A 23,263-nucleotide genomic window follows, 5' to 3' on the forward strand; every position below is an offset into this window, starting at 1 on the left:
TTCGCTGCTTCTCCACTTTCTGTGTTTTGTGTAGATGGAGCCAGAGCCTCCGTGGGCCGAAGGAGAGAGACCCAAGCAGCAGCGGCAGCCTGGCTGGCAACAGGAGGCTGTGGTTACTGGCACTGGTGCTGACATACAATCCTCTGAGGCCAGAGTCCTGGGCCTCAGAGAAGACACTCTGAGACTGGAAATAAAGTCAAAAGCAGGATCAGCTACATAAGTACGTTTCACACTCAGTTCAATACCTTTCACAGTATTTTGTTCAGACTTTCTTTCCAGGACAATCCTGTTTGATACCAAGCGACTATTCCTATCTCCAGTGTCCTGGGCCCAGGGAATGAGTAGGTAGAACATACAGCCCAAACTGGTATGTTCCTTAATTCCAGGTATCCCAGAACCTATACCCAAGGAGGAAACAGTGGCACAGAAGAAGCCAGCGGAGAAATCAGACTGCCTCGCCTATTCTGGGGACAGACTTGGGTACACTTCATGAGTGGGCTGACCCCCACTACGTTCTGGGGCCCCTGGGCAGAGGGGTTCCCCAGGCCTCTAAGACAGGACCTATATTTCTGTTCATGCACAATTAATACTTTTCTAATAACAGGCCTTGTTAATATGAACTTTTCAAATCCCACAGGCCTGTCTCTACAACTTCTGAAGGGCTTTGGGTCTCTCTGCAAAATGGGTCTAAGTATAATCACTGGACTGTTGTGAGAACTACAGGCAATGATACACAAAGCAAGCATTCGATAAATTACACATCATTGGTCTTGTAAAAGATATTCTGATTCCCAAAGTTTTATAAGAAAATATGACTCTTCATTAAACAATATTTTTGAGCTGCTGCCCAACCAGGGTTTCCTGGTCCTAGCCCAACAACTCACAGCTGTTTCTCAGAAGAACTAAGGATTGGGAGAAAGGAATTAGGGAGGTATCTTCAGCTAGCCTTGTCTCATCTCTGGAAATCACCACTCTGAGGCCTTTTACCTTTGTCCCCTAATTCATTCTTTTAACAATCATTTATTGAAAACTCTCTTTTCAGGACACTAGTGCAGAAAAAAATACAAATATGAAAAGTCTTTGTCTTCAGGGAGCTTTCAATACAGGGTGGCAAACAAGAAATCAGTGCTCTCTGAGATTCAGTCTACTACTTTGCAGACAGGTTGACCTAATCAATAGATTGATTGTTCTTTATTGTTTCTCAACTCCCCTTCTCTCACACACTTGCTCGGCATCCTCACTACCAATCCCAGAGGCGAAAGAATCCTTTTTAACGTTAACATCAAGCTGCAGGAAGAAATTACACAATGGGGCCTAGATGTCCCTGTACCTCCAAATCTTCAGAGCCCCAGGACCCCCGGAGAATCCCTTCACATGTCTCCATTTTGTTGCTGGGGCCCACTCTCCACAGGGACCACTCACTGCTCTTCTCAGATGGCCCACTCACCCACCGTCCTCCCTCCCTGCAGTGATGCTGTCTCTTCCTTAAAGTGAAAAAAATCGAGGCCACCTAAAACATTACTCAGGCCTGTTCTTCATTCATTCATTTAACAAACATTTATCAGAGCCTAATACAAGCCTGCACTGTGCAGACGTGGGAGATGCTAGAGTGAGAACCGACAGCCACGGTCCCCGCCTTCTCGGACCTCGGTATACAATTACACTGCACGTTCAGCAAAGATTACAAAGAATACTTGCACACCCTGAATGGAGCTGAGAAGGAGAATTCCAGGTGTTGCAAGCCTTAGGGGCCAGCGTAGCTTTCCTTAAGAAATGATATTTGAAGAACAATCTCAACAGCAAAATGGAGGTTAACTAAGGGAAGAGGCAGGGAGGAGCGTCCAGGCCGAGGGAAGAGCACCTGCAGAGGCCCTGGGTGAGAAGGACCTTGCAACATTTGAGGATCTAAATGAAGCCAGAGGAGGCAGGGGCAACATCAAACACAGGGCCTCGCGCCAACCCTAAGGAGTTTTGATCTTTAAAGAAATAGCCAGCAGCCTTACAGGGTTTCAAGGAGCGAATGCCACGATCGGATTTACCTGCCCCGCGGCTACAGAGCAGGTAGGGTTTGGCCCACCTGGTTTTCCCCAGCGTCCGACCAGCGCCGGCTATCCGCTGGTTCTTACCGAGGCGTCTAGGGAGGGGGCGAGAACGCAAAGCCGGCGGCTGGAGCGGCGGGCGGGGTTGGGTCGCCGCGGGGGGAGGCGGACGGCGGCCTCCGCGGGGCACCCCCAGGGGACCTGAAGCGCGACAGAGAGTCGGCGCGCTCGGGACTCGCGCCTGCCGAGCTCTCGCTTCCGCGGAGGCTGCGTCTGGTTCTCGGCGAAGGGACGAGGCCACGCGGCCTAAGTGGCCGAGTCGGCGGAACCCACCGGTCGCTGGGCCCAGAGCCCCACCGCGGCCCACAGCGCCCAGGTGAGCCCCGCGCTCCAGGTGGGGCGGCCCGGCCGGCCCGGAAGCCCCTGCCCGCAGCCCCAGGCGACCCCGCCGCGGCGCTGGCGGCCGCCATCTCCAGGCGGCGGCGGCGGCGGCTGCGGCGGCGGTGGGCGCGCCGAGCGGTGGGCGGTGTCTCCGCGGCCTGGCGACCCTGCGGTGAGGCCCGGGCCCGCACGGGGGGCGGGGAGGGGGCTCCTGGTGTCTCCCGGCGGCCGGGCCGCGGCCGGGGCAGGGACCGGGGCGGGCGGTGGGGCGCCCCTACCCGACCAGGCCCCGTGACCCGCGGCTCCAGCCTCTCCCCGAGTATAAATTCATACTTGTCGCCGTCGGAAAAGTGGAGCAGAAAAGCACGAGCAAGGAAGCGCAGGAGCCGAACCCCCGCTCCCGGGAGACACTCGGGTTAACATTAAGGTGTATTTCCTTCCAGTCCCCTTTTCCCTGCAAGCATGAGCGGGCTGTATTTTTGCAGAACCTGGATCATAAAGTGCCGCAGCTCGGCTTCTTTGTCTTGCTAATACATCCCACGCGTCTGTGCGCGGCTTTCGATGTTTTTCTCCATCCTTTTCATTGGCCGCGCTAGGCTGTGTTGGGGCCGGGTTGACCGCGCCAGGCCGGGGCTTAACGCTCGCTGAGTGACAGGACTGTGATTTACTTAATGGATTATCTCTCTGATGGTGAACGTACAGGTGGTTTTCAGTTCTTAGCTATTACAAAAAGCAATTCGTTGAGCACTGTTCCGTCTGGTTTTTTGAGCACGATTATTTGTTTAGAGAGAATCCCTCGTAAGGCTTGTGGTATACGTTGCAAAAATGCACCTCGGAAAAGTTATTTACGTTTTTGTGCCTCGCATTTGGGAACACCTGGCTTAGGGAGCTTTCTGACAGACTTTGCTGGAGATCCCAGTGCTTCACAAGGGATCGGGCGGACGGTGTCAACACCTCTTTAAGTTTGACCTGCCTTGTAGCTGGCCTTACCTAGAGCTTTGCTGAAAAGGAACTGTGAGTACCTTAGTAATGTTTAAAACTGACTTAGGTTTAGCTTGGATAAACCATTACAGTCTCCAATACGACTAAACCTAAGTTAAAGCAAAATTCAAGCTGGGGTTAAATGAACAGTGGAAACTGTTTTATATTTAAGTCATACTCTCTGATACATGGATGCTGGGTTGCTAGGGAAGGGATTTTAAAGGATTATGCTGATGGGTATATCACCAGATACTCAGAAAGCTTCCTTTGAAGACATGTAAAGTTTCAAGTGAGTGAGTGACATTGTCCTTATCAGTGAAAATAAATGGAATTTGTTTTTCCATCCTTTTTATTTACATTCTTAAAACTTTGTGCTGAAATACAGGGGATTTTTCTTTGTAATGATCATTTTCCAGTTTGGTCACATGGTCGTGATAATTAAATGTATGTATGGTGGATGAATTTAGAATATGACATGTGTTTATTAAGTCCAATTTGTAGCTTAGAGATGTGTGTGAGACAGATATTTCTCATTATTCATATGAGTAAGGTAGAAATCGGGGACATGGACAGCTGTGATCATCTCTTGGTTATAGGTGTAATCATATTCCAAGAAACACTACTGGCAGGGCACCTGGGGTTTTTTTTTTTTAAACAGTTTCGTTGAGATATAATTCATGTAGCATACACTTCACCCATTTAAAGGGTATAATTCAACGGGTTTTTTGTATATTACAGTATTAATTTTTTAAGTTGTGGTAAAATATATATGACATAAAATTTGCTGTTTTAAAATGTACAGTTCTGTGGCATAAAGTACATTCATGATGTCGTGCAACCGTCACCACTATTTCCAAAACTTCTTCAACACCTTAAACTGATACTCTGTAAATAAATGTTGAATGTATAAATGAATGTTGATAGTTGAGGGAAAAAATTTTTTTCTGTGATCTTGATTTCTAACCTTTCTAATTTGCTGTGTTGTCTTTTATACTTTATATAAAATATAATTATAATTAATATGGTACCATGCCTTATCTTAGTGTGATAATATTTAAAGTTCCTTATAATGGAAAATTGGGCAGTTCTTTCAAGTTTGCTGAATTACTGAACTTTCTAGAGTCTCTAAAAGTTGTAGAGCAAATTTTGAATGATATCCCAAAGTCTACTCTGATTTACAAAGGATGCTGATTTAAGTTCATATTATGCTGTTGGCTTACTCTATTACTATGTATTCTCTTTGCTTTGATAGTTGCAGGATACCCTCCACTTTCATAGGAGATATCCTAAGAAATTTTCATTTTAAGATTTTTTTTGATGTGGACCATTTTTGAAGTCTTTATTGAATTTGTTACAGTATTGCTTCTGTTTCATGTTTTGGTTTTTCGGCCATGAGGCATGCGGGATCTTAGCTCCCTGACCAAGGATGGATCCCGCACCCCCTGCATTGGAAGGCAAAGCCTTAACCACTGGACCACCAGGGAAGTCCCCCTAAGAAATACTTTTAAGACTAGAAAAATCCACAAATATATAAGGTGCTAAAAAAAAGAGGGATTTATTTTAGGTACAATATGTTTTGAATCTTTAGCTTTCATTCCAAAATGCTTAGCTTTTCTTTGCCTGTTGGATCGCTTTTATGGGTGCTAAGGTCTTCTTTAATATCTTTAAAATTTTTAAATTAATTATTTATTTATTTTTGGCTGTGTTGGATCTTCGTTGCTGCGCGCGGGCTTTCTCTAGATGTGGGGAGCAGGGGCTACTCTTCGTTGCGGTGAGCAGGCTTCTCATTGCGGTGGCTTCTCTTGTTGCGGAGCACGGGCTCTAGGCGCACGGGCTTCAGTAGTTGCAGCACTTGGGCTCAGTAGTTGTGGCTCACGGGCTCTAGAGCGCAGGCTCAGTAGTTGTGGCGTACGGGCTTAGTTGCTCCGCGGCATGTGGGATCTTCCCAGACCAGGGCTCGAACCCGTGTCCCCTGCATTGGCAGGCGGATTCTTAACCACTGCGCCACCAGGGAAGCCCTTAATATCTTTTTAAAAACAATTTGTGGCTTCTGGCTGTTTCCAGACCAAAAAGATTGTCAATCTCCCGTTTTTTACAAGGAGTGAGCACCCTTGGACATCTATACAGAAAAGGCTAGACTAGAGTAGATCTTGGGAGCAAAAAAATAGTTGAAATTATTTTTCAATAGGTTTGGCAGGGGTACAACTGTTAATCCCAAAGCTTCAAATGTGGGGGGTTTCCTATGCGTGTGAGTATTATGTGTGCTTCTGATTTTAGCATTACAGCCCAGATACTGTTTAGTTAATTACACAGGAGTTCTGGACTTTAGTTTTGGCTTGGGCTCTTCTAGTGACCTGAGCAAACTACGTAACTTTTATGGATTCATTATTGGCACTAGTAAATTAAGTGGGCTTGAGTAAGTGGGCAAATTAAGTTTGCTCTTAGAAAGCAAACTGGCATATCCCTGGATGCTTCTTGCAAGCTTAACACATATACCATACATTTCACCCATTTAAAGGGTATAATTCAATAGGTTTTTTTGTATATTACAGTATTAATTTTTAAGTTGTGATAAAATATATGACATAAAATTTGCCGTTTTAAAATATACAGTTCAGGGGGCTTCCCTGGCTTCCCTAGTTCAGTGGCATAAACTAGAGTTTATCTCTGGTTTTAGGAAATTTAAATCCATAACAGGTAAAAATATGATTGGCTAATTTGCGTGATTTAACTTCTTCCCTGAAAATTAGATATTGCAATTCTATTGTATGTAAATGCTGTTTCATCAGAAAACTGCATGCAATTTAAAGAAATGGATTGCAAGAGTTAGAAAAACTCTTTGCAAATGTCATCTTTGTTGCTCTCAGTCTTTCTTTGCTGCAATTCTCCTTTTCTCTTTCCTGGCTGCTAATTGGATTAAAGACTGTTTTGCCAACCATGGCATCTGGAGATGACAGTCCTATCTTTGAAGATGACGAAAGGTAAATGTCTTGCATTGCAATAAAACTAGCTTATGAAACTTTCAAGATGGTTTTAATCATTCAGGAGAGTTATTTATCCAGGCTACTTTTTAAAGGACACATTTTGTAATATTGCAGAACACATAGTTTTGCTTTTCTGTGATTTCGAGAAAGGGCGGTAAACACCTGGCATAGAGGTGGCCAGCACTAATGTGGCATCCTTTTCCATAGGACCTGGATGTAAGGTCTCCAAATCCGTCTCAGCACAAAATTCTTGGCAGTCACTTCAAATGATATAAATCCATTTACTGTCTCTGATTTAGAGCCTACAAAGGAGATTAGAGTGAATGAAGAGCAGGATGTAGTTAAGAGAACAGACTCTGGAGCCAGAGTCCTACTAAGTTTACATCCCATCTGCCACTTACTGTCATTGTGACCTTAAACAAGCCCTTAGCCTCTCTGAGCCTCAGTTTCCTCATCTATAAATAGAGATAATGATAGTACCCACCTCATGGTGAGGATTCTTTGAGTTAATATATATAAAGCTCTTAGCACAGTGATTGACACACAGTAAGTACTAAATAACTGCTAGCTATGATCATTATTGCTGTAATAAATGTTACTTCTCTCAAAGCTAAAGATCTATATCAGTATCAAAATAGTACTTACATGTTACATACGCATTATACATAACAGGTTATTCACATAGGACACACATATAATATATATTTATATTAAAATATTAATATAAACTATGTGTTTAAATTGTGCCAGAAACTTGACAAAACAGAATCTTTTATATTTTTAATAAGATTTCCTGCAATAATGACAAGATTACTATCTTCCATAACATTTTTATATCTATTATAGAACATTTCTTCCATGACTTCTTTTTTCCTCAGTCTTAGTATTATAAATTAGAACCTTTTTTGTTAAAATTAATCCCTGGTTATTGGTTTAAGTATAAAATGTTTTGAGAATTCTTGCTTTAGAGTGATTGGATCTGAAAAAGTAAAACCAAAATTAAATACTGTGCTTTTTAAGTGATGGGAGGGAGAAGTAGAAACTTTTTACTGACCTTTCCAAGCATTATTCTGTGGCCTAGCTTAGAATACTGTCGTGGATAAACTGACTGATTCTTAATCCTATTATATTAAGGTGACTTTGGAATTATCTGTCTATATACCCATATATAGTAATTTCATCTTAAAAGAAGAATGCATAAGAGGGAGAAGATAGTTACATGTGCTGTAAGTAGGCTTTCTTAGCTAATATCACTTTAATATTTTATAATTTCAGGGCTTTTTAAAATCTGATATTTTCACCTTGGAAGGATTAATTGGTTTTTCTATTACTGTTTTGGCCTATTAAAATTGCTTAATTTTATTCCCTTAGCCCTCCTTACAGCCTGGAAAAAATGACAGATCTCGTAGCTGTTTGGGATGTTGCTTTAAGTGATGGAGTCCATAAGATTGAATTCGAACATGGGACCACATCAGGCAAACGAGTGGTATATGTAGATGGAAAGGTAGGGAAAAATGTTACTTTGTAAAATATGTGTACATACTGTGTACAGGGAAGCTTGTACAGGGAAGCTGGATTTGCTAATGTAGTTTCTTCATATGTGAATGCAAGGCTTTTCTCTTACAGTGGTTATCTTTATATATTGGCCTGTATCATTTTGCCATACAAAGCAAACTAATAATAGCTGTGCAATTCATAGACTATAACATCTAATATTTAAACTTAAAATGACTTTATTTTCTAAAACCTTTGTATCATGAAAATATTAAATTTTCTTCCATTTATGTGTTTTCAACTTTTATATTTTATTACTTAGGAAGAGATAAGAAAAGAATGGATGTTCAAATTAGTGGGCAAAGAAACCTTCTGTGTTGGAGCTGCAAAGATGAAAGCAACCATAAATATAGATGCTGTCAGTGGTTTTGCTTATGAATATACTCTGGAAATTAATGGGAAAAGTCTCAAGAAGTATATGGAGAACAGATCAAAAACCACCAATACTTGGGTATTACATTTGGATGGTGAGGACTTTAGAGTTGTGCTGGGTAAGTGAGAGCCGTTTCTGCAGAATTTATTGGCTTTTTATGGTGGCCATTTAATTAGTTCCTCTAACTGTCCAGACCTTTTATGGGAGCTTTGAATAGGACAGAATGTTTAAGTGCAGTTGTATTTCTCATGTGTCCTGTGGAAATGAAGTATTCATTGAATCGACTGATTTATATGGAGAATATGAAGAGCCAGATTTTATAGTGATGGATTCGAGGATGTATAAACTTGGGTTTAAAAAAAGAATATTGATGTAGGACATTTGTTATTAATTGATATTTCTCTTAAAAGCATGTCTAAAGGCAGTTGGAAATTAAAGATACATCAGTAAAAAGGGAATTTTTCTCTAGGTAGCAATAGGTTTAGGACTGCAGCAGATCAAAATCATCAGTCCAGATAAAGTAGATTAAAAAATAAAAAGTAAGCCATTGCTCTTTAAGCTAAGTTCTGCTATTACAGATTGCCATCTGTGTTCTCAGTTTCTGTTGGGCCTACAAAACTTGCAAGACAAATATTTACTACCTTTTCACTGTTCTGGTTACTCTTAGTATTTCCTGCTTCTCATATCACTAAGTTAAGACTATGTAGATCATCTCATTAATTCATTGATTCATTTATTTAGTTATTATTGAGAACCTCTTAAACGGCAGTTTGTGTACCAGGCCTTGAGGATACATAAATGAAGAGTCTTTGTCTGTGTCTTTTAAGAGTATATAGTCTAGGGCTTCCCTGGTGGCGCAGTGGTTAAGAATCTGCCTGCCAAGGCAGGGGACACGGGTTTGAGCCCTGGTCTGGGAAGATCCCACATGCCGCGGAGCAACTAAGCCTGTGCGCCACAACTACTGAGCCTGTGCTCTAGAGCCCGCGAGCCACAACTACTGAGCCCACGTGCCACAACTACTGAAGCCCTTGCACCTAGAGCCCATGCTCCTCAACAAGAGAAGCCACCGCAATGAGAAGCCCGCGCACCACAACAAAGAGTAGCCCCTGCTCGCCGCAGCTAGAGAAAGCCCGCGTGCAGCGACAAAGACCCAACACAGCCAAAAATAAATAAATTTATTAAAAAAAAAAAAAAGAGTATATAGTCTAGTTGAATGCTAGAAAGTACCTTAAAATTTTTTTTTAAGAATGAAAAATGTTTATCAGGTAATAAATGCACATAGTTGGAAAAAAAGGAAACCAAAAAACTCCTGTATGGTTTATTTATTAAAGAAATAGGGTCAATTTTTCTTGAAGAGGATAGGAAACCACCAAATTGTCTTCCAAAGTGGCTGTACCATTTTGTGTTCCTCCCAGCAATGGGTGAGAGTTTCTGTTACTACACATCTTTGCCAGCAGTGTTGCCAGTGTTTTGGATTTTGGTCATTCTAATGAGTGTGTAATGATATCTCAGTTTTAATTTGCAAGTCCCTAATAATATGTGGTGTTGAGCATCTTTTCATATGCTTATTTGCCATCTGTGTATCTTCTTTGGTGAGCTGTTTCTATAGAGCTTTTGCCCATTTTTCAATTGGGTGGTTTGTTTTCTTACTGTTGAGTTTTAAGAGTTCTTAGTATATTTTAGATAACGAGTTTTAAAAAATTGGAACCATAATCTTTAGTGCATTATGAGATTTGTTTTACGTATCATGAGGAAAAAGCAGATTAATTTTTTCAACCATTTTGGCTTCAGTTATATTTAAAAGACTGTGTCTAGTTTGCCACTTAAATACTTCCTGTCAATCAGTAATTCTAAAAATGTAACAAAGATATTTAGATACACATTCTTTATCGGATACGTTTTGCAGTTATTTTCTTCCAGCCTGTGACTTGTACTGTCATCTTTATTTCTTTTTGATTTAAAAAATTTTCCTCCTCTTCATTTTCTGTTTCTGTTAAGGAATTATTATGTTTGTTTTGTGTTCCTTTTAGTTTAGTCCTCATTTCTGAAATTATTTTATTTCTAATTCTTACTGAGCTCTATACTTCATTTCTCTCAGAGTTTTTTCTAATCATTGTTAGTCATTCTTTCATATCTTGTATGATTTTCTTAATTTCTTTCAGCTCATTTGAAATAGTATTTTACAGCTTTACATTTCACGTAAGCATGTCTTTCTGATGCTTCTATTTTCTGTAATGATGGTAGTCTGTTCTTTTTCTTACAATTTTGTATGGATCTAGAGCTCAATACCTTTCTTTGATAATTCTTATATGATCTTAGTTTTTTTTCTGAATTTTTAGAAGGGAGTGTGGTTTTGTGTAGCTTTTTAAACTTCAGTTCTTGAGTTCCCTTTTCCTGTCGTTTTTGGATGATGTTAAAATCATTGGGGCACACTTTCTGAGATGGCTGCTGTTTCCTTACCCCCATTTTTTTCTAGATTTTCTCTTTTCTTTAACTCTCGTGGTCCCTGGGTGGCTCAGTTTGGATTGTCTTCCCACAGGTTTCTTCTCAGTGTGGGGTTTGTACTGGAAGGGACCTTCGGCGGGTTGGTTTGAGGGTTCCTGGGGCCCAGACTGCTGTAGCCCTTTCAGACCCCTCCCGCCGCTGCCACACCCCATCCACTGTCAGGATGTAAAACCCCTTCTAGTTCAGCTGCTCTTCACACATCGCCCCTCCGAACACTCCAGTTAGAACCGGGACTGCCGTCTGGGGATTCTTAGGTCCACCAGAGGCTCTGCTGCTTCCCTCTGCTTCCTTCTGCGTGGTTGCCAATACTACAGCTACGGTCTCGTAGTTGCCCGTGGTTCCCCCACCTATTGGTATTGTAGAGTTTGTGGCGTAGATACTGTCCATGGGGTCTTTGGTTCTGTTCTGTTGCCCTGTCTGTTTTAGCAGGGGAAATTTGGAGACAGTAAAAAACTCATGCCTCTGCTGCCACTACCACCATCTTCATCATCAGCTTTCAAATTTACTTCATCCCCGGTTGCGTAAGGTGAGGCTGTGAACATATAGTTCCCCCGCCGCTCCTCTCCCACCTTCACCACCTTCAACTTCTGTCTTCTCTACCTTTTCTTTGACATCATCAGAGTAGTTAATATTTGTATTCTGTTCTGTAGCCATAACTGTGTTCTCCTGTATTTTTTCTATAGGTTGATTCTAAAATTAAAAACCAATAAATAACATTTATATTATTGTGATTTTGTAAATATTTTTGGAGTGGGCCATGGTTACATTCTTTCTCTGTATTATTGTCACACCCCCTGTGCCACTCAAAGGAAGCTGTTTTTAGTGTCAAGGTCAAGTGGGTTTTCTGTTCTATAATCTACCAGTTTCTCAAAATTATACCTCATTTTTTGTTTTCTTCACAATTGGACCTTAATTTTTTTTTTTTTGTCTTTTGTTTTTCTGGGCTCTTCTGGTGGCTTTTCTCTTTTCTTGTTGGAAATGGAAATATATCTTCTTTGCTAACGTTCCTAATGTCTGTCTGCATTTTTTACTCGTATTATCTATTGCTTCGAAATCTTCTCATTCTTAATGACAGTATTCTTGGGCGTCTGTTGACTTCCTGTTCAAAACTAGATAGTTGCTTCCCAGGCCTGCTGCCCAGTGGCCGTCCTGGGCTTGCTTTCATGGAACCCTGGCTTTAGTTCCATCAGATATTGAATCCCACAACTGCCAGTTTCACCTTTGTTTACTGGAAAATATCCTTAAGTGATTTCCTAATAAAGGGTGTCTAGGAGCTAAATATTATGTGACCCTTAAACGAAGTTGACACTTTTGCTTAGTATAGAGTTCTAGCTTTAAAATGTGTTTTTTTTTTTCCCCTGAGAAATTTGAAAGCCTTGTTCCAGTGTCTTCTATTCTCCATTGTTTTGAATGAGAAGTTCTATGCCAGTCTGAATCTCATTAGTTTCTTCTTTCTGGAAGCTTTTGTGGGCTCATCTTTATCCTCCAGAATTTTACAGTGTTGTGTTTAGAAATGTAGTGGCTTACCAGCTACTTTACTTTTAGGTGAAAAATGGTATTCCAGTGTGTTTTTTATTTGCCTTTTTCAAAATTGGGTGAGGTTGAGCCTCTTTTCATGTGTTTAAGGTCCTTTTGTGTTTCTTTTCTGATAATGCCAGTATGTGTCCTTTGACTTGTTTTCTCTTGGGTTGTTGGTCTTTTTCTCCTTGATTGCTAGGAGTCCTTATATTACTAAAATTAGCTCTTTGTATTGTGAGCTTCAAGTATTTTTCCACGTCTGTCATTTATTATACGACTTTGCTTATACGTATGCATGTATTTTTTTAATCATGAAGAAATCTTTTTTACTTTCATGTAGTCAGATTTACTTACCCCTTTTCTTTTATGGCTTCTGGATTAGCAATGTTCTTCAGAGGCATGTTAATAACTGCTATTATAGAAAATCTGAGTACATGTACACGTTCAGTTGTCCCACTAAATAAAATTCTGATTGTCACCACTGTCGTGGTTTATTTGAGCACCGTATGCTCTGATCCAGGCGGCTGAACTGGGTTTGCCCACAACTGTGGCCGTAGATGCTTCCCACTCAGGCTGCCATTGGGCTTCCCCTCCCATACCTCCTGGGCGCCTCTGCCCTTCTCTCTCTCCCTCTAGCCCAGCTCAGAGTCCTTTCTCCACTCTCTAAGTGAGGCTCGCATCTCGAGGTGCAGGGAGAAGAGACCGTGTTCCTGGAGTAGACGGCTTGTCAGTGTCAAGGCATCTCAGCCTTGACACCCAGGCAGGTTTTTTTTTTTTTTTTTAAATGTGAATAGTACTTTTTAATGATTTGAAATTTAAATGCAAACAATTACCAGAAGAAAGCATGTAATTTTTTTTGAATTGAATTTTTAAATTTAATTTTATTTATTTTTTATACAGCAGGTTCTCATTAGTTATCTATTTTATACATATTAGTGTATATATGTCAATCCCAATCTCCCAGTTCATCCCACCACCACCCCTCCTTTCTCCCCTTGGTGTCCATATGTGTGTTCTCTACATCTGTGTCTCTATTTCTGCCTTGCAAACTGGTTCATCTGTACCATTTTTCTAGATTCCACATATATGCGTTAATATACAATACTTGTTTTTCTCTTTCTGACTTACTTCACTCTGTATGACAGTCTTTAGGTCCATCCACGTCTCTACAAATGACCCAATTTCGTTCCTTTTTATGGCTGAGTAATATTCCATTGTATATATGTACCACATCTTCTTTATCCATTCATCTGTTGATGGGCATTTAGGTTGCTTCCATGACCTGGCTATTATAAATAGCTAATAATTTATTATAATTTATTATAAATTATAAATGCTGCAGTGAACATTGGGGCCCAGGCAGGTTTTGACCCCTGGGCTCCGTGTGCACACACAGGTCCCGCTTCTCTCTAGTCTTCGTAATAACACCTGAAGCTCATCTTCTGGCTGCTTAATGAGTGCAGTCCTCCCTCTTGCCACTCCCTGGGACACTGACATTCACAAGTGGCTCTAGGGATCCTCCCCCAAAATGCACATGCGTTTGTGACACGCGCACACATGTACACACCTCCCTGGAGTGAGCTGCGGCCGCTTAGCTAATGCCCAAGTGTACTGTGGCAACATTTTGCTCTATTGTGTCAGCACTGTACTCTGAACAGTCCATCAAGTACCATACCTATATTTTTTTTCTTATGATCCAGTAATTTTCCCCAAAGTGAAACCATAACAAAATGAATAGAGATTATTGTGCTATCCAGTATGAAATTTAAGGCTAAATTGCTATCTGTCCTGTATGAACAGCAAGGTAGCCTTTTCTGGTGGTCTCTTTGTGCCATCATCCAGTTGGGTTAGTGAGAGGCAGGAGGAATCATCTAGTCACTGATGTTAAAGGACGTTCTGGGAGGGGTAAATAAGGAGTCTGGGATTAGCAGATACACACTACTATATATGAAATAGATAAATGACAAGGTCCTACTGTATAGCACAGGGAACTCTACTCGATATTCTGCAATAACCTATAAGGGAAAAGAATCTGAAAAAGAGTGTGTGTGTGTGTGTGTGTGTGTGTGTAACTGAATCACTGTGCTGTACACCTGAAACTAACACAACATTGTAAATCAACTATACTCCAATAAAAAAAAGAAAGAAAAGCAATACTTGCTGTAATCCAAAAAATAAAAATATAAAAGGGATAAGGTCAAATATTACATTACTTGAAGTACATAGGTTTTTAAAAAGCCAAAAGCACTCTTTAATTTGCTAAAATATATTGGTATCCTAAATGGAAACACATTGTAATCCTGGGAGTGTGTAAACCCTTCTTTGATTCACAACCAGACCTTAAAATTTTATTAAAACATTTCAGATGATATGAAAAAAAAGACATTCTGTGTGGAAAGGTCCCTCTTCGCATTCGTTTGTCTGCATCCTCCTTTAAAGATTTTCTTTAACAAGTCTTCATTAATTTGTATTGGGATCATGATTTTCTCTTAAAAGATTGCTTTCATTTTTATTTTGTCTGCGAACAAAAGATAAACACAGTTTCTTCAAATTTGGAAGAATTTCAAAGCCATGAATGGAATTAATGGAGTTTTCAAAATCCAGTTTAACAAACTCTTCTTAAAATAATAAAGTGTTAACTTTAAATCACAGATTATAATTTTTTTTTTCATCTGTTACTTTTACAGAAAAAGACACTATGGATGTATGGTGCAATGGTAAAAAAATGGAGACAGCAGTAAGTTGACCTTTTGATTACTCTCACCATGTGCGTGAGTGACCGTTGAAACGTTGCTGTGTTTCCTAACTATGGAGATTTTATAAGTAACGAAGGTCCTGTTGGTTAAAAACAAAAGAGAGATGAAGTAATCCTGACTCCAAAATCTGAAGACCTTTCCTGGGCAGTGCCTGGGGCAGTGAGAGTTTGGTAACAACTTATGTCCGGCACCAACCTCATACTCTACCTTTCCTCTCCTGGACCAGCCTCTACCCTGAAAAGAGTTCCGGCATTTAAAAATCCTCCCCGGGGAGGCGCAGCGCAATCTGCCGCGCTTTGGAACCGGGGTCCGGTGCGGAGAGCCCTTCGTCCTGGGTCACGGGCGCGGCTGGAAAGGTGGCCGCCCCCTCGCCCATCACGCCCATTTCGTGGGGACCCTGGTGCTAACCGTTCGTAGACGATCTGCTTCTGGGTCCGGGTTTCGTACCTAGCAGAGCAGCTCCCTTGCTGCAAACTATTATTGAAAGTCAGCCCTCGACACAAGGGTTTGTAAAAAAAAAAAAAAAAAAAAAAGTCCTCCCCAAAGGTTGCGTCCTCCTGTATTTATCCAGGTTAAAGGGGTGCTTGATACCATTGCTTCTCAAACTTACATGCATAGAATCAGTTGGGATCTTGTTAAAATGCCTATTCGAACATGTCCTCAGGTGTTGCCAGAGCTGCTGGTCCACAGGTCACACTTTGAATAGGAAGGCTTTACACCATACACTCAAAGCAGATAGTACTTTTCTAAAAGCAGAGGTTGTGAAAAAGGAATGATGCACACAATGTCAGGTGACACAAAGGCAGGTAGCTGTCTAAAGGCACTGTCACGAACCCCAGAAGACAAGTGGAATTTGTAGAGTAGCAGTGCTAAGAGGCTACCCCACCCATTGAAGCCGAGCACAATGAAATCCCCATCCAAACCCCAGTGTGTAGGGCTTTTGCTGCTTGCACTGTTAGGGCTGTGGTGGGATGAATATAGGAGTGCATCTCAAGTGGGAAGGAAATAATAGTGGTATGTACAGCAGGGGAGGAAGTGAAGCAGGGGAGGCGGTCCTGGACAGCTGGGAGTGTGGGAGCAGGAGCTGAAATCTTTGGGTGGAAATTCCCATGTGTTCTGGGGTCAGCTGGCAAGCAGGCGGTATACCAGCCCTGGTGTCCCCTTTCATGGCTTCAGACATGAACACCAGGGCTAGAGATCATGAGAAGCTCTCTTCCCCTGGCACAGTTTAGCTAGCTGCAAGTTGTGGTTGCTGCTGTTACCTCCCTTCTCTATTGTAGGTCTGGGAAGGTGAGGAGATGTGCTTGGAGGGGAGGTCTGGGATGAATTTATTCAGCAGACTAGCTGGGTCTTATAGCCAATCTGCTTCTAAGGAAGTGCCCAAGCCAGAAATCAAAAGTTACAAAGATAATGCTTTTCTCTTTCTTAATCCTAGTTTTAATTCTTGAAGGGAAGTGTAACCAGGGCTCACTCAAAATTGATCCTCCAGAGTTTGACCCACCGTCTGGGTTAAACCTACCCATCAAGACTTTTATGCAGAGAGGCTTGGAGAGCTCTTCAGTATTTTATGTCTCCTTTTGGACCAGCTTAAGTTTCCATGCCTACTGTGTGCCCGACGCCACATCTGCTAGTCCTTCCTATTCTTTCTTTCCTACCCTGGAATTCTCTAGATGGAGAGTCTGCAGTTTGGGATCACATTCCTTCCACCCTCCAGGAATTCTCCAGTGCAAATGTAAAGAGAGATTTAAAAATGTGGTTGTAAATAAGTAGGAAGTTGAAAATAATGTCCAACCACAATGTCTTTGTTCCTCAGTAATTGACAAGAAACCACAAGTGTTTGGACAATAGCTCTGTCTCACCCAGTTGCCTCCTCATTGTAACTACAACCTAGTTTGCCGGGCAGTTTTGGCAGCTCCATATCCGGGCAGTCTTCCCCAGCACTATGTACACCTGCTCTTGCTGCCTGTGAGTTACAGCTTATTTTCTCCATTTCCTTTTCATCTCAAAGCATCGTGACCAAGACTATGTATCTGTCATATTACCAAGAAGCTACTTACAAGGATTGTATTATTCAACCCTTCCTCTGCCCTCTAAACTGATTTTTACAGAAGTATGACCTGAAGGATTTTTTCAAAGCTCAATGTGAAAAGGGGTGAAAAGAACACACTAGACTCCAGGACCAGCACCCCCAGTCCTTGTGGTCAGTACACCTCCGTGTTGGCCAGATTCTTCCCAGAGCTAAGAAAAAGCTTCCCTCTCTGATGCCTCCTGTGCTTTCTTTGGTTAGATAATGTTAGCTACGGGGCCTTGCTCTGTCTGCTTGGCTGCCAGGAAGCTCATAGCCAGGTTGTGAGTCTGATGGTGCTTCCTTGCATATTCATTTTTATCCTCTAAGCCTCCTGTTCTTCCTTCCTTCTCTGTACTACTTGGCCCCTATCTTTTACTCTAGATCAGTGCTGTTCAATAGAAATATGAGCCACACAAGACGGGAATAAAGACAACAGACCTACTTGAGAATGGACTTGAGGATATGGGGAGGGGGTGGGGTGAGATGGGACAGGGTAAGAGAGTGTCATGGACATATATACACTACCAAATGTAAAATAGATAGCTAGTGGGAAGCAGCCGCATAGCACAGGGAGATCAGCTCGGTGCTTGTGACCCCTAGAGGGGTGGGATGGGGAGGGTGGGAGGGAGGGGAGATTGCAAGAGGGAAGAGTAATTGGGAACATATTGTATATGTATAACTGATTCACTTGTTATAAAGCAGAAGCTAACACACTATTGTAAGGCAATTATACTTCAATAAAGATGTTTAAAGAAAAAAAAAAAAAAAAAAAAAAAAGAAACTAACACTACAATGTAAAGCAATTATACTCCAATAAAGATGTTTTAAAAAAAAAAAAAAAAGAAATATGAGCCACAGATATGAGCTTCATATATAACTTTTCTAGTAGCCAGATTTCAAAAGTTTTACAGTGAAATTCATCTTAATAAAAATTTGATTTAAATCAGTATATCAAAAATATCATTTAACATGTAATAAATATAAAAAGTTTCTACTGAGTTATTTTACATTCTTTGTTTCATACTAAGTCTTCCAAATCCAGTGTATATTTTACCCTTAACAGAGTATCTCATTTTAGACCCACCTCATTACATGCTCAGTTGCCACATGTGGCCAGTGGCTACTGTACTGGACAGAGCAAGTCTAGACTCGGTAGTGTTTGGTTTTATGTTATTTTTTATGTTATGTATTTATTGTAAGCCACCTTATACACTGGGGAATCAGATTTCAGAAGTGGTTAAGGAACACTCCATCCCTTACTGACTGGGGCCTTCAGCAAGTAATTTAACCACTCTGTGCCTCAGTTTCGTCACATATCAAATGTGGATAGTAATCGTACTCCAATCAGGTTATTGTGAGGATGCAATAAAATAATGCATGTAAACCATTCTTTGTATAGAATAAATCACTAATAAATGTTTGCTATCAGGTTTATTATTTTTACTTTTGAAAATAGTCTACATTGTCTACATAGTATATGTTATAGACACATAGCCATTAGATACACTTTTTTTTTCTCTGAAACTTAAGATTCTTAAAGATTGTAGGGGGTACAAATAAGAAACCTTCATAACAGAGACGTAAAAGCATCTAAATACAAGCTTCTAACTTTAATCTTGCAAAGTTTACCATTGAACTAATATGTACTTCATTATACCTCCCTTTTTAGGTGATGTTAATGCTCTAGACAAAGATAAATGTTTCTGGAACACTAATTCCTCCTTCTTTTGTTTGCCCAGGGTGAGTTTGTAGATGACGGGACTGAAACTCACTTCAGTATTGGGAACCATGACTGTTACATAAAGGCTGTCAGTAGTGGGAAGCGGAAAGAAGGGATTATTCATACTCTCATTGTGGATAATAGAGAAATCCCGGAGATTCCTGAATGACTTCATGTTAATGAATTTTAATCTTAAGAGGTAAAGATCAGGACTTTTAAATTACTGTGGTGATTAAATATGTTCAGTATGTACTTTTCAGTACATCTAGTCGCCATGTTTTTATTTTTTAGTTACTTGAAACTGTAATGTTCCAAAGGTCAGGAAGAAAAAATTATGTATCATAAATATTGCAATTTATTTTGTAAATAATGTAAAATGTTTTAACGTCAAATGGAAAATAAGATACGGACCAAAAATCACTAGTGTTTTACAAGAGCAACTTTTACTATAATAAATGCTATAAAGTAAAATTGGTGCTGCTTGATTTGTGTTTCTTAAAATGGATGTCTTTGTATATTTTTAACCTGTGCAGATAGTCTAGTTTAAAGCAGTTGGTATACAATGGTATTATTAGTTTAACTGAAATGAGAAACATTTTCTATCATCTGTAAACAATGTTAAGGAGAGTCACGTAAGAATTTAATTAAAAATAGGTTTCTGAACATGCAATTGTTTAATCAGCATGATCAGGACAAAAAAAAAAAAAAAAAGAAGAAGCAAACTTCTTTACACCAGACAGCATCAGTTGCATCGTCAGGCAGTGTTTAGAAAGTCAGAGTTGCACACCTGTGTGGAGGTGTTAGCGCTTTGTGACTGAAGCAGACCCACCCAGGCAGATTCACAGAGAGAGATGCCGCCTCAGTACGGGAAGTGGTCCAGATTGTGTCAGTACTCGTTTCTGAAGGTCTTTCAGGGCAGGACATGGTTTAATAGTAGAGCCTTTTAGCGGCGTATTTCATGTCCATTATCACATGGGGATCCTCCATAAGAGGGAGAATTCTCCATTTTCTAGACTTGCTCGGTCCACTACGGTAGCCATTAGTCATGTAGCTATTTAAGTTAAATTAATTAACTAAAATGAAACAATTAAAAATTCCTCTATCATCACACTAGCCACACTTCAGGTCCTCAGCAGTCACATGGGGCTAGCAGCCGTCACATTGGACAGTGCAGATACAGAACATTTCCATCATCATACCAAGTCTGATTGGACGGCACTGGCCTAGAGACATTGTCTCAAGCTTAGTGAGCTCTTCCGTACTGGAACAGGCAGGATTTAGACCCAGGTTTTTCTGACGCTAAAACCCATACGCTGTACTACCATCTCCCTGCCGCTCACGTATTTCTAAGAGATTTGGGGCAGAACAGAGGCACAACCGCGCTCTAACATCAGGCACAAGGAACTGAGGGGCAGGACAGCAGCGAGGGAACGTGGCTCAGACAGGCGGGGCCCCGGCAGGCAACATGCGTGGTGGCAGAGCATATTAAAATTAGCCTGTGACTTACCTACTCTGACATTTGTTTTATTTGAAGTCTTACGACTGGAAGGTTAGTATACCACATGTATAGGAATCATCCCCCTGCTCTCCCCATGCCACCCCCCAGCCTTCCTTCACTGCCACGGGAAGATTAGGAGATGAATGAACTAAGAGGGACTCTTCTGAGGCTTATTAAACTCATTTTTGGGTTTGCTTTCAAGTGTTTGGGTGTGGTCGTTTTCATTTCCCTTGAATAAAGGGCGTTATTTATTTATTATTTATTTATTTATTTATTTATTTAATGGCTGTGTTGGGTCTTCGCTGCTGTGCGTGGGCTTTCTCTAGTTGCGGCGAGCAGGGGCTACTCTTCGTTGCGGTGCGCAGGCTTCTCATGGCGGTGGCTTCTCTTGTTGCAGAGCAGGGCTCTAGGCGCGCGGTCGTCAGTAGTTGAGGCACACAGGCTCAGGAGTTGTGGCTCGCAGGCTCTAGAGCACAGGCTCAGTAGTTGTGGCGCACGGGCTTAGTTGCTCCGCGGCACGTGGGATCTTCCCGGACCGGGGCTCGAACCCATGTCTTCTGCATTGGCAGGCGGATTCTTAACCGCTGCACCACCAGGGAAGCCCCTAAAGGGCGACTTTTAATGGCCATATTTTATCTGGTACAAAAAATGTTTTGTGCCATGTCCAAAAGCAAAGCAATTATTTTTAGGCACTTTGTTTTGAACTCTAGCTATTAGCAGTCAGAACTGTACTTTGCAGTGTGTTATTAAGTACCTCAGCAAACACGTGGGGATACAGTTTGATTCAGTCTTTTGGAGACCAAACCTTGAGAATGTAGTTTGCCTTTGACTTGGTGAACCCATGTTTTTTGTTTTGTTAATTTAAAGCAGCTTGGGGAAATTCCCTGGCAGTCCAGTGGTTAAGACTCAGTGCTTTCACTGCGGAGGGCCCGGGTTCAATCCCTGGTCGGGGAATTAAGATACCACAAGCATTGCGGTGCAGCCAACAAAACACCCGGCAGGGTCACGAGGAAGGTGTACAGCCTGGGTTTGAAGTTCGGCACCAAAGGTTAATAAGTTCTTGAGCCTCCGTTTCTCCAACCTAAAAAATAAGGCTATTTGTTTTGTTGTTTTGCTTAATGAGATATTTTAAATGTACAAAAAATAGAAAATAATATAACAAACACTTGTATTATTTAACTGGGTTTACCTATCATCCAGTTTAATAAGTAAAGCATTAAAATACAACTGAAGAGCCATATACCCTTGCTATTCCCATACCCCTCCCTTGCCAAAGTAATCACTATCGTGAACTTGATGTTTACCATTCCCATGCAAATCTGTATTCTTTAACTGTGTAGGTATATATCCCTAAAAAAATACAGTATTACTTAAAATTTTAAATGTTATAGTCTATGGATCCTTCCTGCAACTTGCTTTTTTTCCATTCAATATTGATTTTGAGATTGATCTAGGTTGGTACATGTAACTCCAGTTCCTTTTAACTCTTGCATTCAACCATACGAATTTAGCCATCCACTCGCCTCAGTAGTTTTCAGATGATCATTATACCATCAAAGCTCTAATGAACATCTTTCTGTCTCTGTGTGTGTCCCTTGAGAATATGCTCCAGTTTCTCTTGGCCTTTGCTATTTAAAGTGTGTCCCTGGACCAGCAGCAGTGACATCACTTAGGAGTTTGTTAGAAATTAAGAATCTCAGATCTTTCCAGCCTACCGAATCAGAATCTGGGTTTTAATAAGATCCCATGGTGAGTTGTATGTACATCAAGGACTGAGAAGCACTGCTTTAGGTATGCTAAGAAGTAGAACTGCTGAATGAAATAGTGCAAATCATATTAAAGATCTGCCAAATTGCTCTCAAAGGTGGTTGTACCATTATAAACTTTGACCAGCAGAATTCTTTACCTCGAATCTTCAAAGCTTGATACAGTCAGGATTTCAGAGTTTTGCCAATCCAATCGTTTTTTTAAAAATGGTATGTCATGGGAATTCCCTGGTGGTCCAGTGGTTAGGACTCCACGCTTTCACTGCCGAGCGTGTGGGTTCAATCCCTGGTCAGGGAACTGAGATCCCGAAAGCTGTGGGGTGCGGCCTGAATAAATAAATAAATAAAATGGTATAGTGGGGTGCAGCCTAAATAAATAAATAAATAAAATGGTATAGTGGGGTGCAGCCTAAATAAATAAATAAATAAAATGGTATAGTGGGGTGCAGCCTAAATAAATAAATAAATAAAATGGTATAGTGGGGTGCAGCCTAAATAAATAAATAAATAAAATGGTATATCTTTTGAATTTTCTCTGATTACTAGTTGAGTGTCTTACATGTTTATTGGCCATTCAGGCTTCCTTTTCCAAGAATTACCTTTTCATTTCTATTTTTCTGTTGAGTTGTCTTCATTTTCTAATAGATATGTAGTCCTTTGACTGTAGTCTTTCCCTCGAAGCAGTACAAAGTGTGCAGTAGATCAGCAAGTCTCCCAGTCATCCCTTCCATTTCACGCAATATATCCTCTAAAAAGCTCTGAGGGCAGGGACAGCATACTGCTGTATCCCCCAGGACCTAACACGCCCCTCACAGATGGCGGGCAGTGAGATTTGTATTACTGCAGCTCAGAGGAGAGGTCTGGGATGGAGATAAACCTGTGAGCATCATTAACATATACAGGAGATTTCATGCAATGGAAATGAATAACATCAACTAGGAAGGTTGTAGAGAGAACAAAAAAGGAAGGGATGGTTAAACCCTGAAGGGCTACAGCGTTTAGGCAAGGGAGATCTTCATTAAGTAAGGAAATCCTGAAGCTATCAAACAACAACCTATTTGATTATCTAGAAGTTTAAAAGTTGTATGGTAAAAGATACCATAAGCAAAGTCAATAAACA

General features: G+C 41.0%; 1 protein-coding gene across 9 annotated transcripts; it reads left to right on the forward strand.

Annotated features, from left to right (window-relative positions):
* The first annotated feature begins 1,577 nt into the window (after positions 1-1,577).
* On the forward strand, positions 1,578-19,351 carry FAIM (Fas apoptotic inhibitory molecule). Of its 9 annotated transcripts, none has more exons than XM_036851382.1 (6): positions 1,578-2,061; positions 6,324-6,382; positions 7,757-7,889; positions 8,202-8,430; positions 15,023-15,072; positions 18,899-19,351. In XM_036851382.1, exons 2-6 carry the CDS (start codon positions 6,339-6,341, stop codon positions 19,046-19,048), a joined length of 606 nt encoding a protein of 201 aa, XP_036707277.1. In that variant the 5' UTR covers positions 1,578-2,061; positions 6,324-6,338; the 3' UTR covers positions 19,049-19,351. The 9 variants fall into 9 exon arrangements, with proteins under 9 accessions (XP_036707277.1, XP_036707280.1, XP_036707284.1 ...); XM_036851381.1 differs by lacking the exon at positions 1,578-2,061 and adding an exon at positions 2,330-2,415; XM_036851383.1 differs by lacking the exon at positions 1,578-2,061 and adding an exon at positions 2,578-2,592.
* The last annotated feature ends 3,912 nt before the right edge of the window (positions 19,352-23,263 follow it).

Source organism: Balaenoptera musculus, chromosome 4, assembly GCF_009873245.2.
Source record: "Balaenoptera musculus isolate JJ_BM4_2016_0621 chromosome 4, mBalMus1.pri.v3, whole genome shotgun sequence".
NCBI lineage: Eukaryota > Metazoa > Chordata > Mammalia > Artiodactyla > Balaenopteridae > Balaenoptera > Balaenoptera musculus.

Bases quoted from the DNA above. Each gene is read 5' to 3' on its own strand.
- FAIM (XM_036851382.1), top strand. From the start codon at position 6,339: ATGGCATCTGGAGATGACAGTCCTATCTTTGAAGATGACGAAAG. The intron at 6,383-7,756 runs GTAAATGTCTTG...TTATTCCCTTAG, and splicing joins ATCTTTGAAGATGACGAAAG to CCCTCCTTACAGCCTGGAAA. The intron at 7,890-8,201 runs GTAGGGAAAAAT...TTTATTACTTAG, and splicing joins TGGTATATGTAGATGGAAAG to GAAGAGATAAGAAAAGAATG.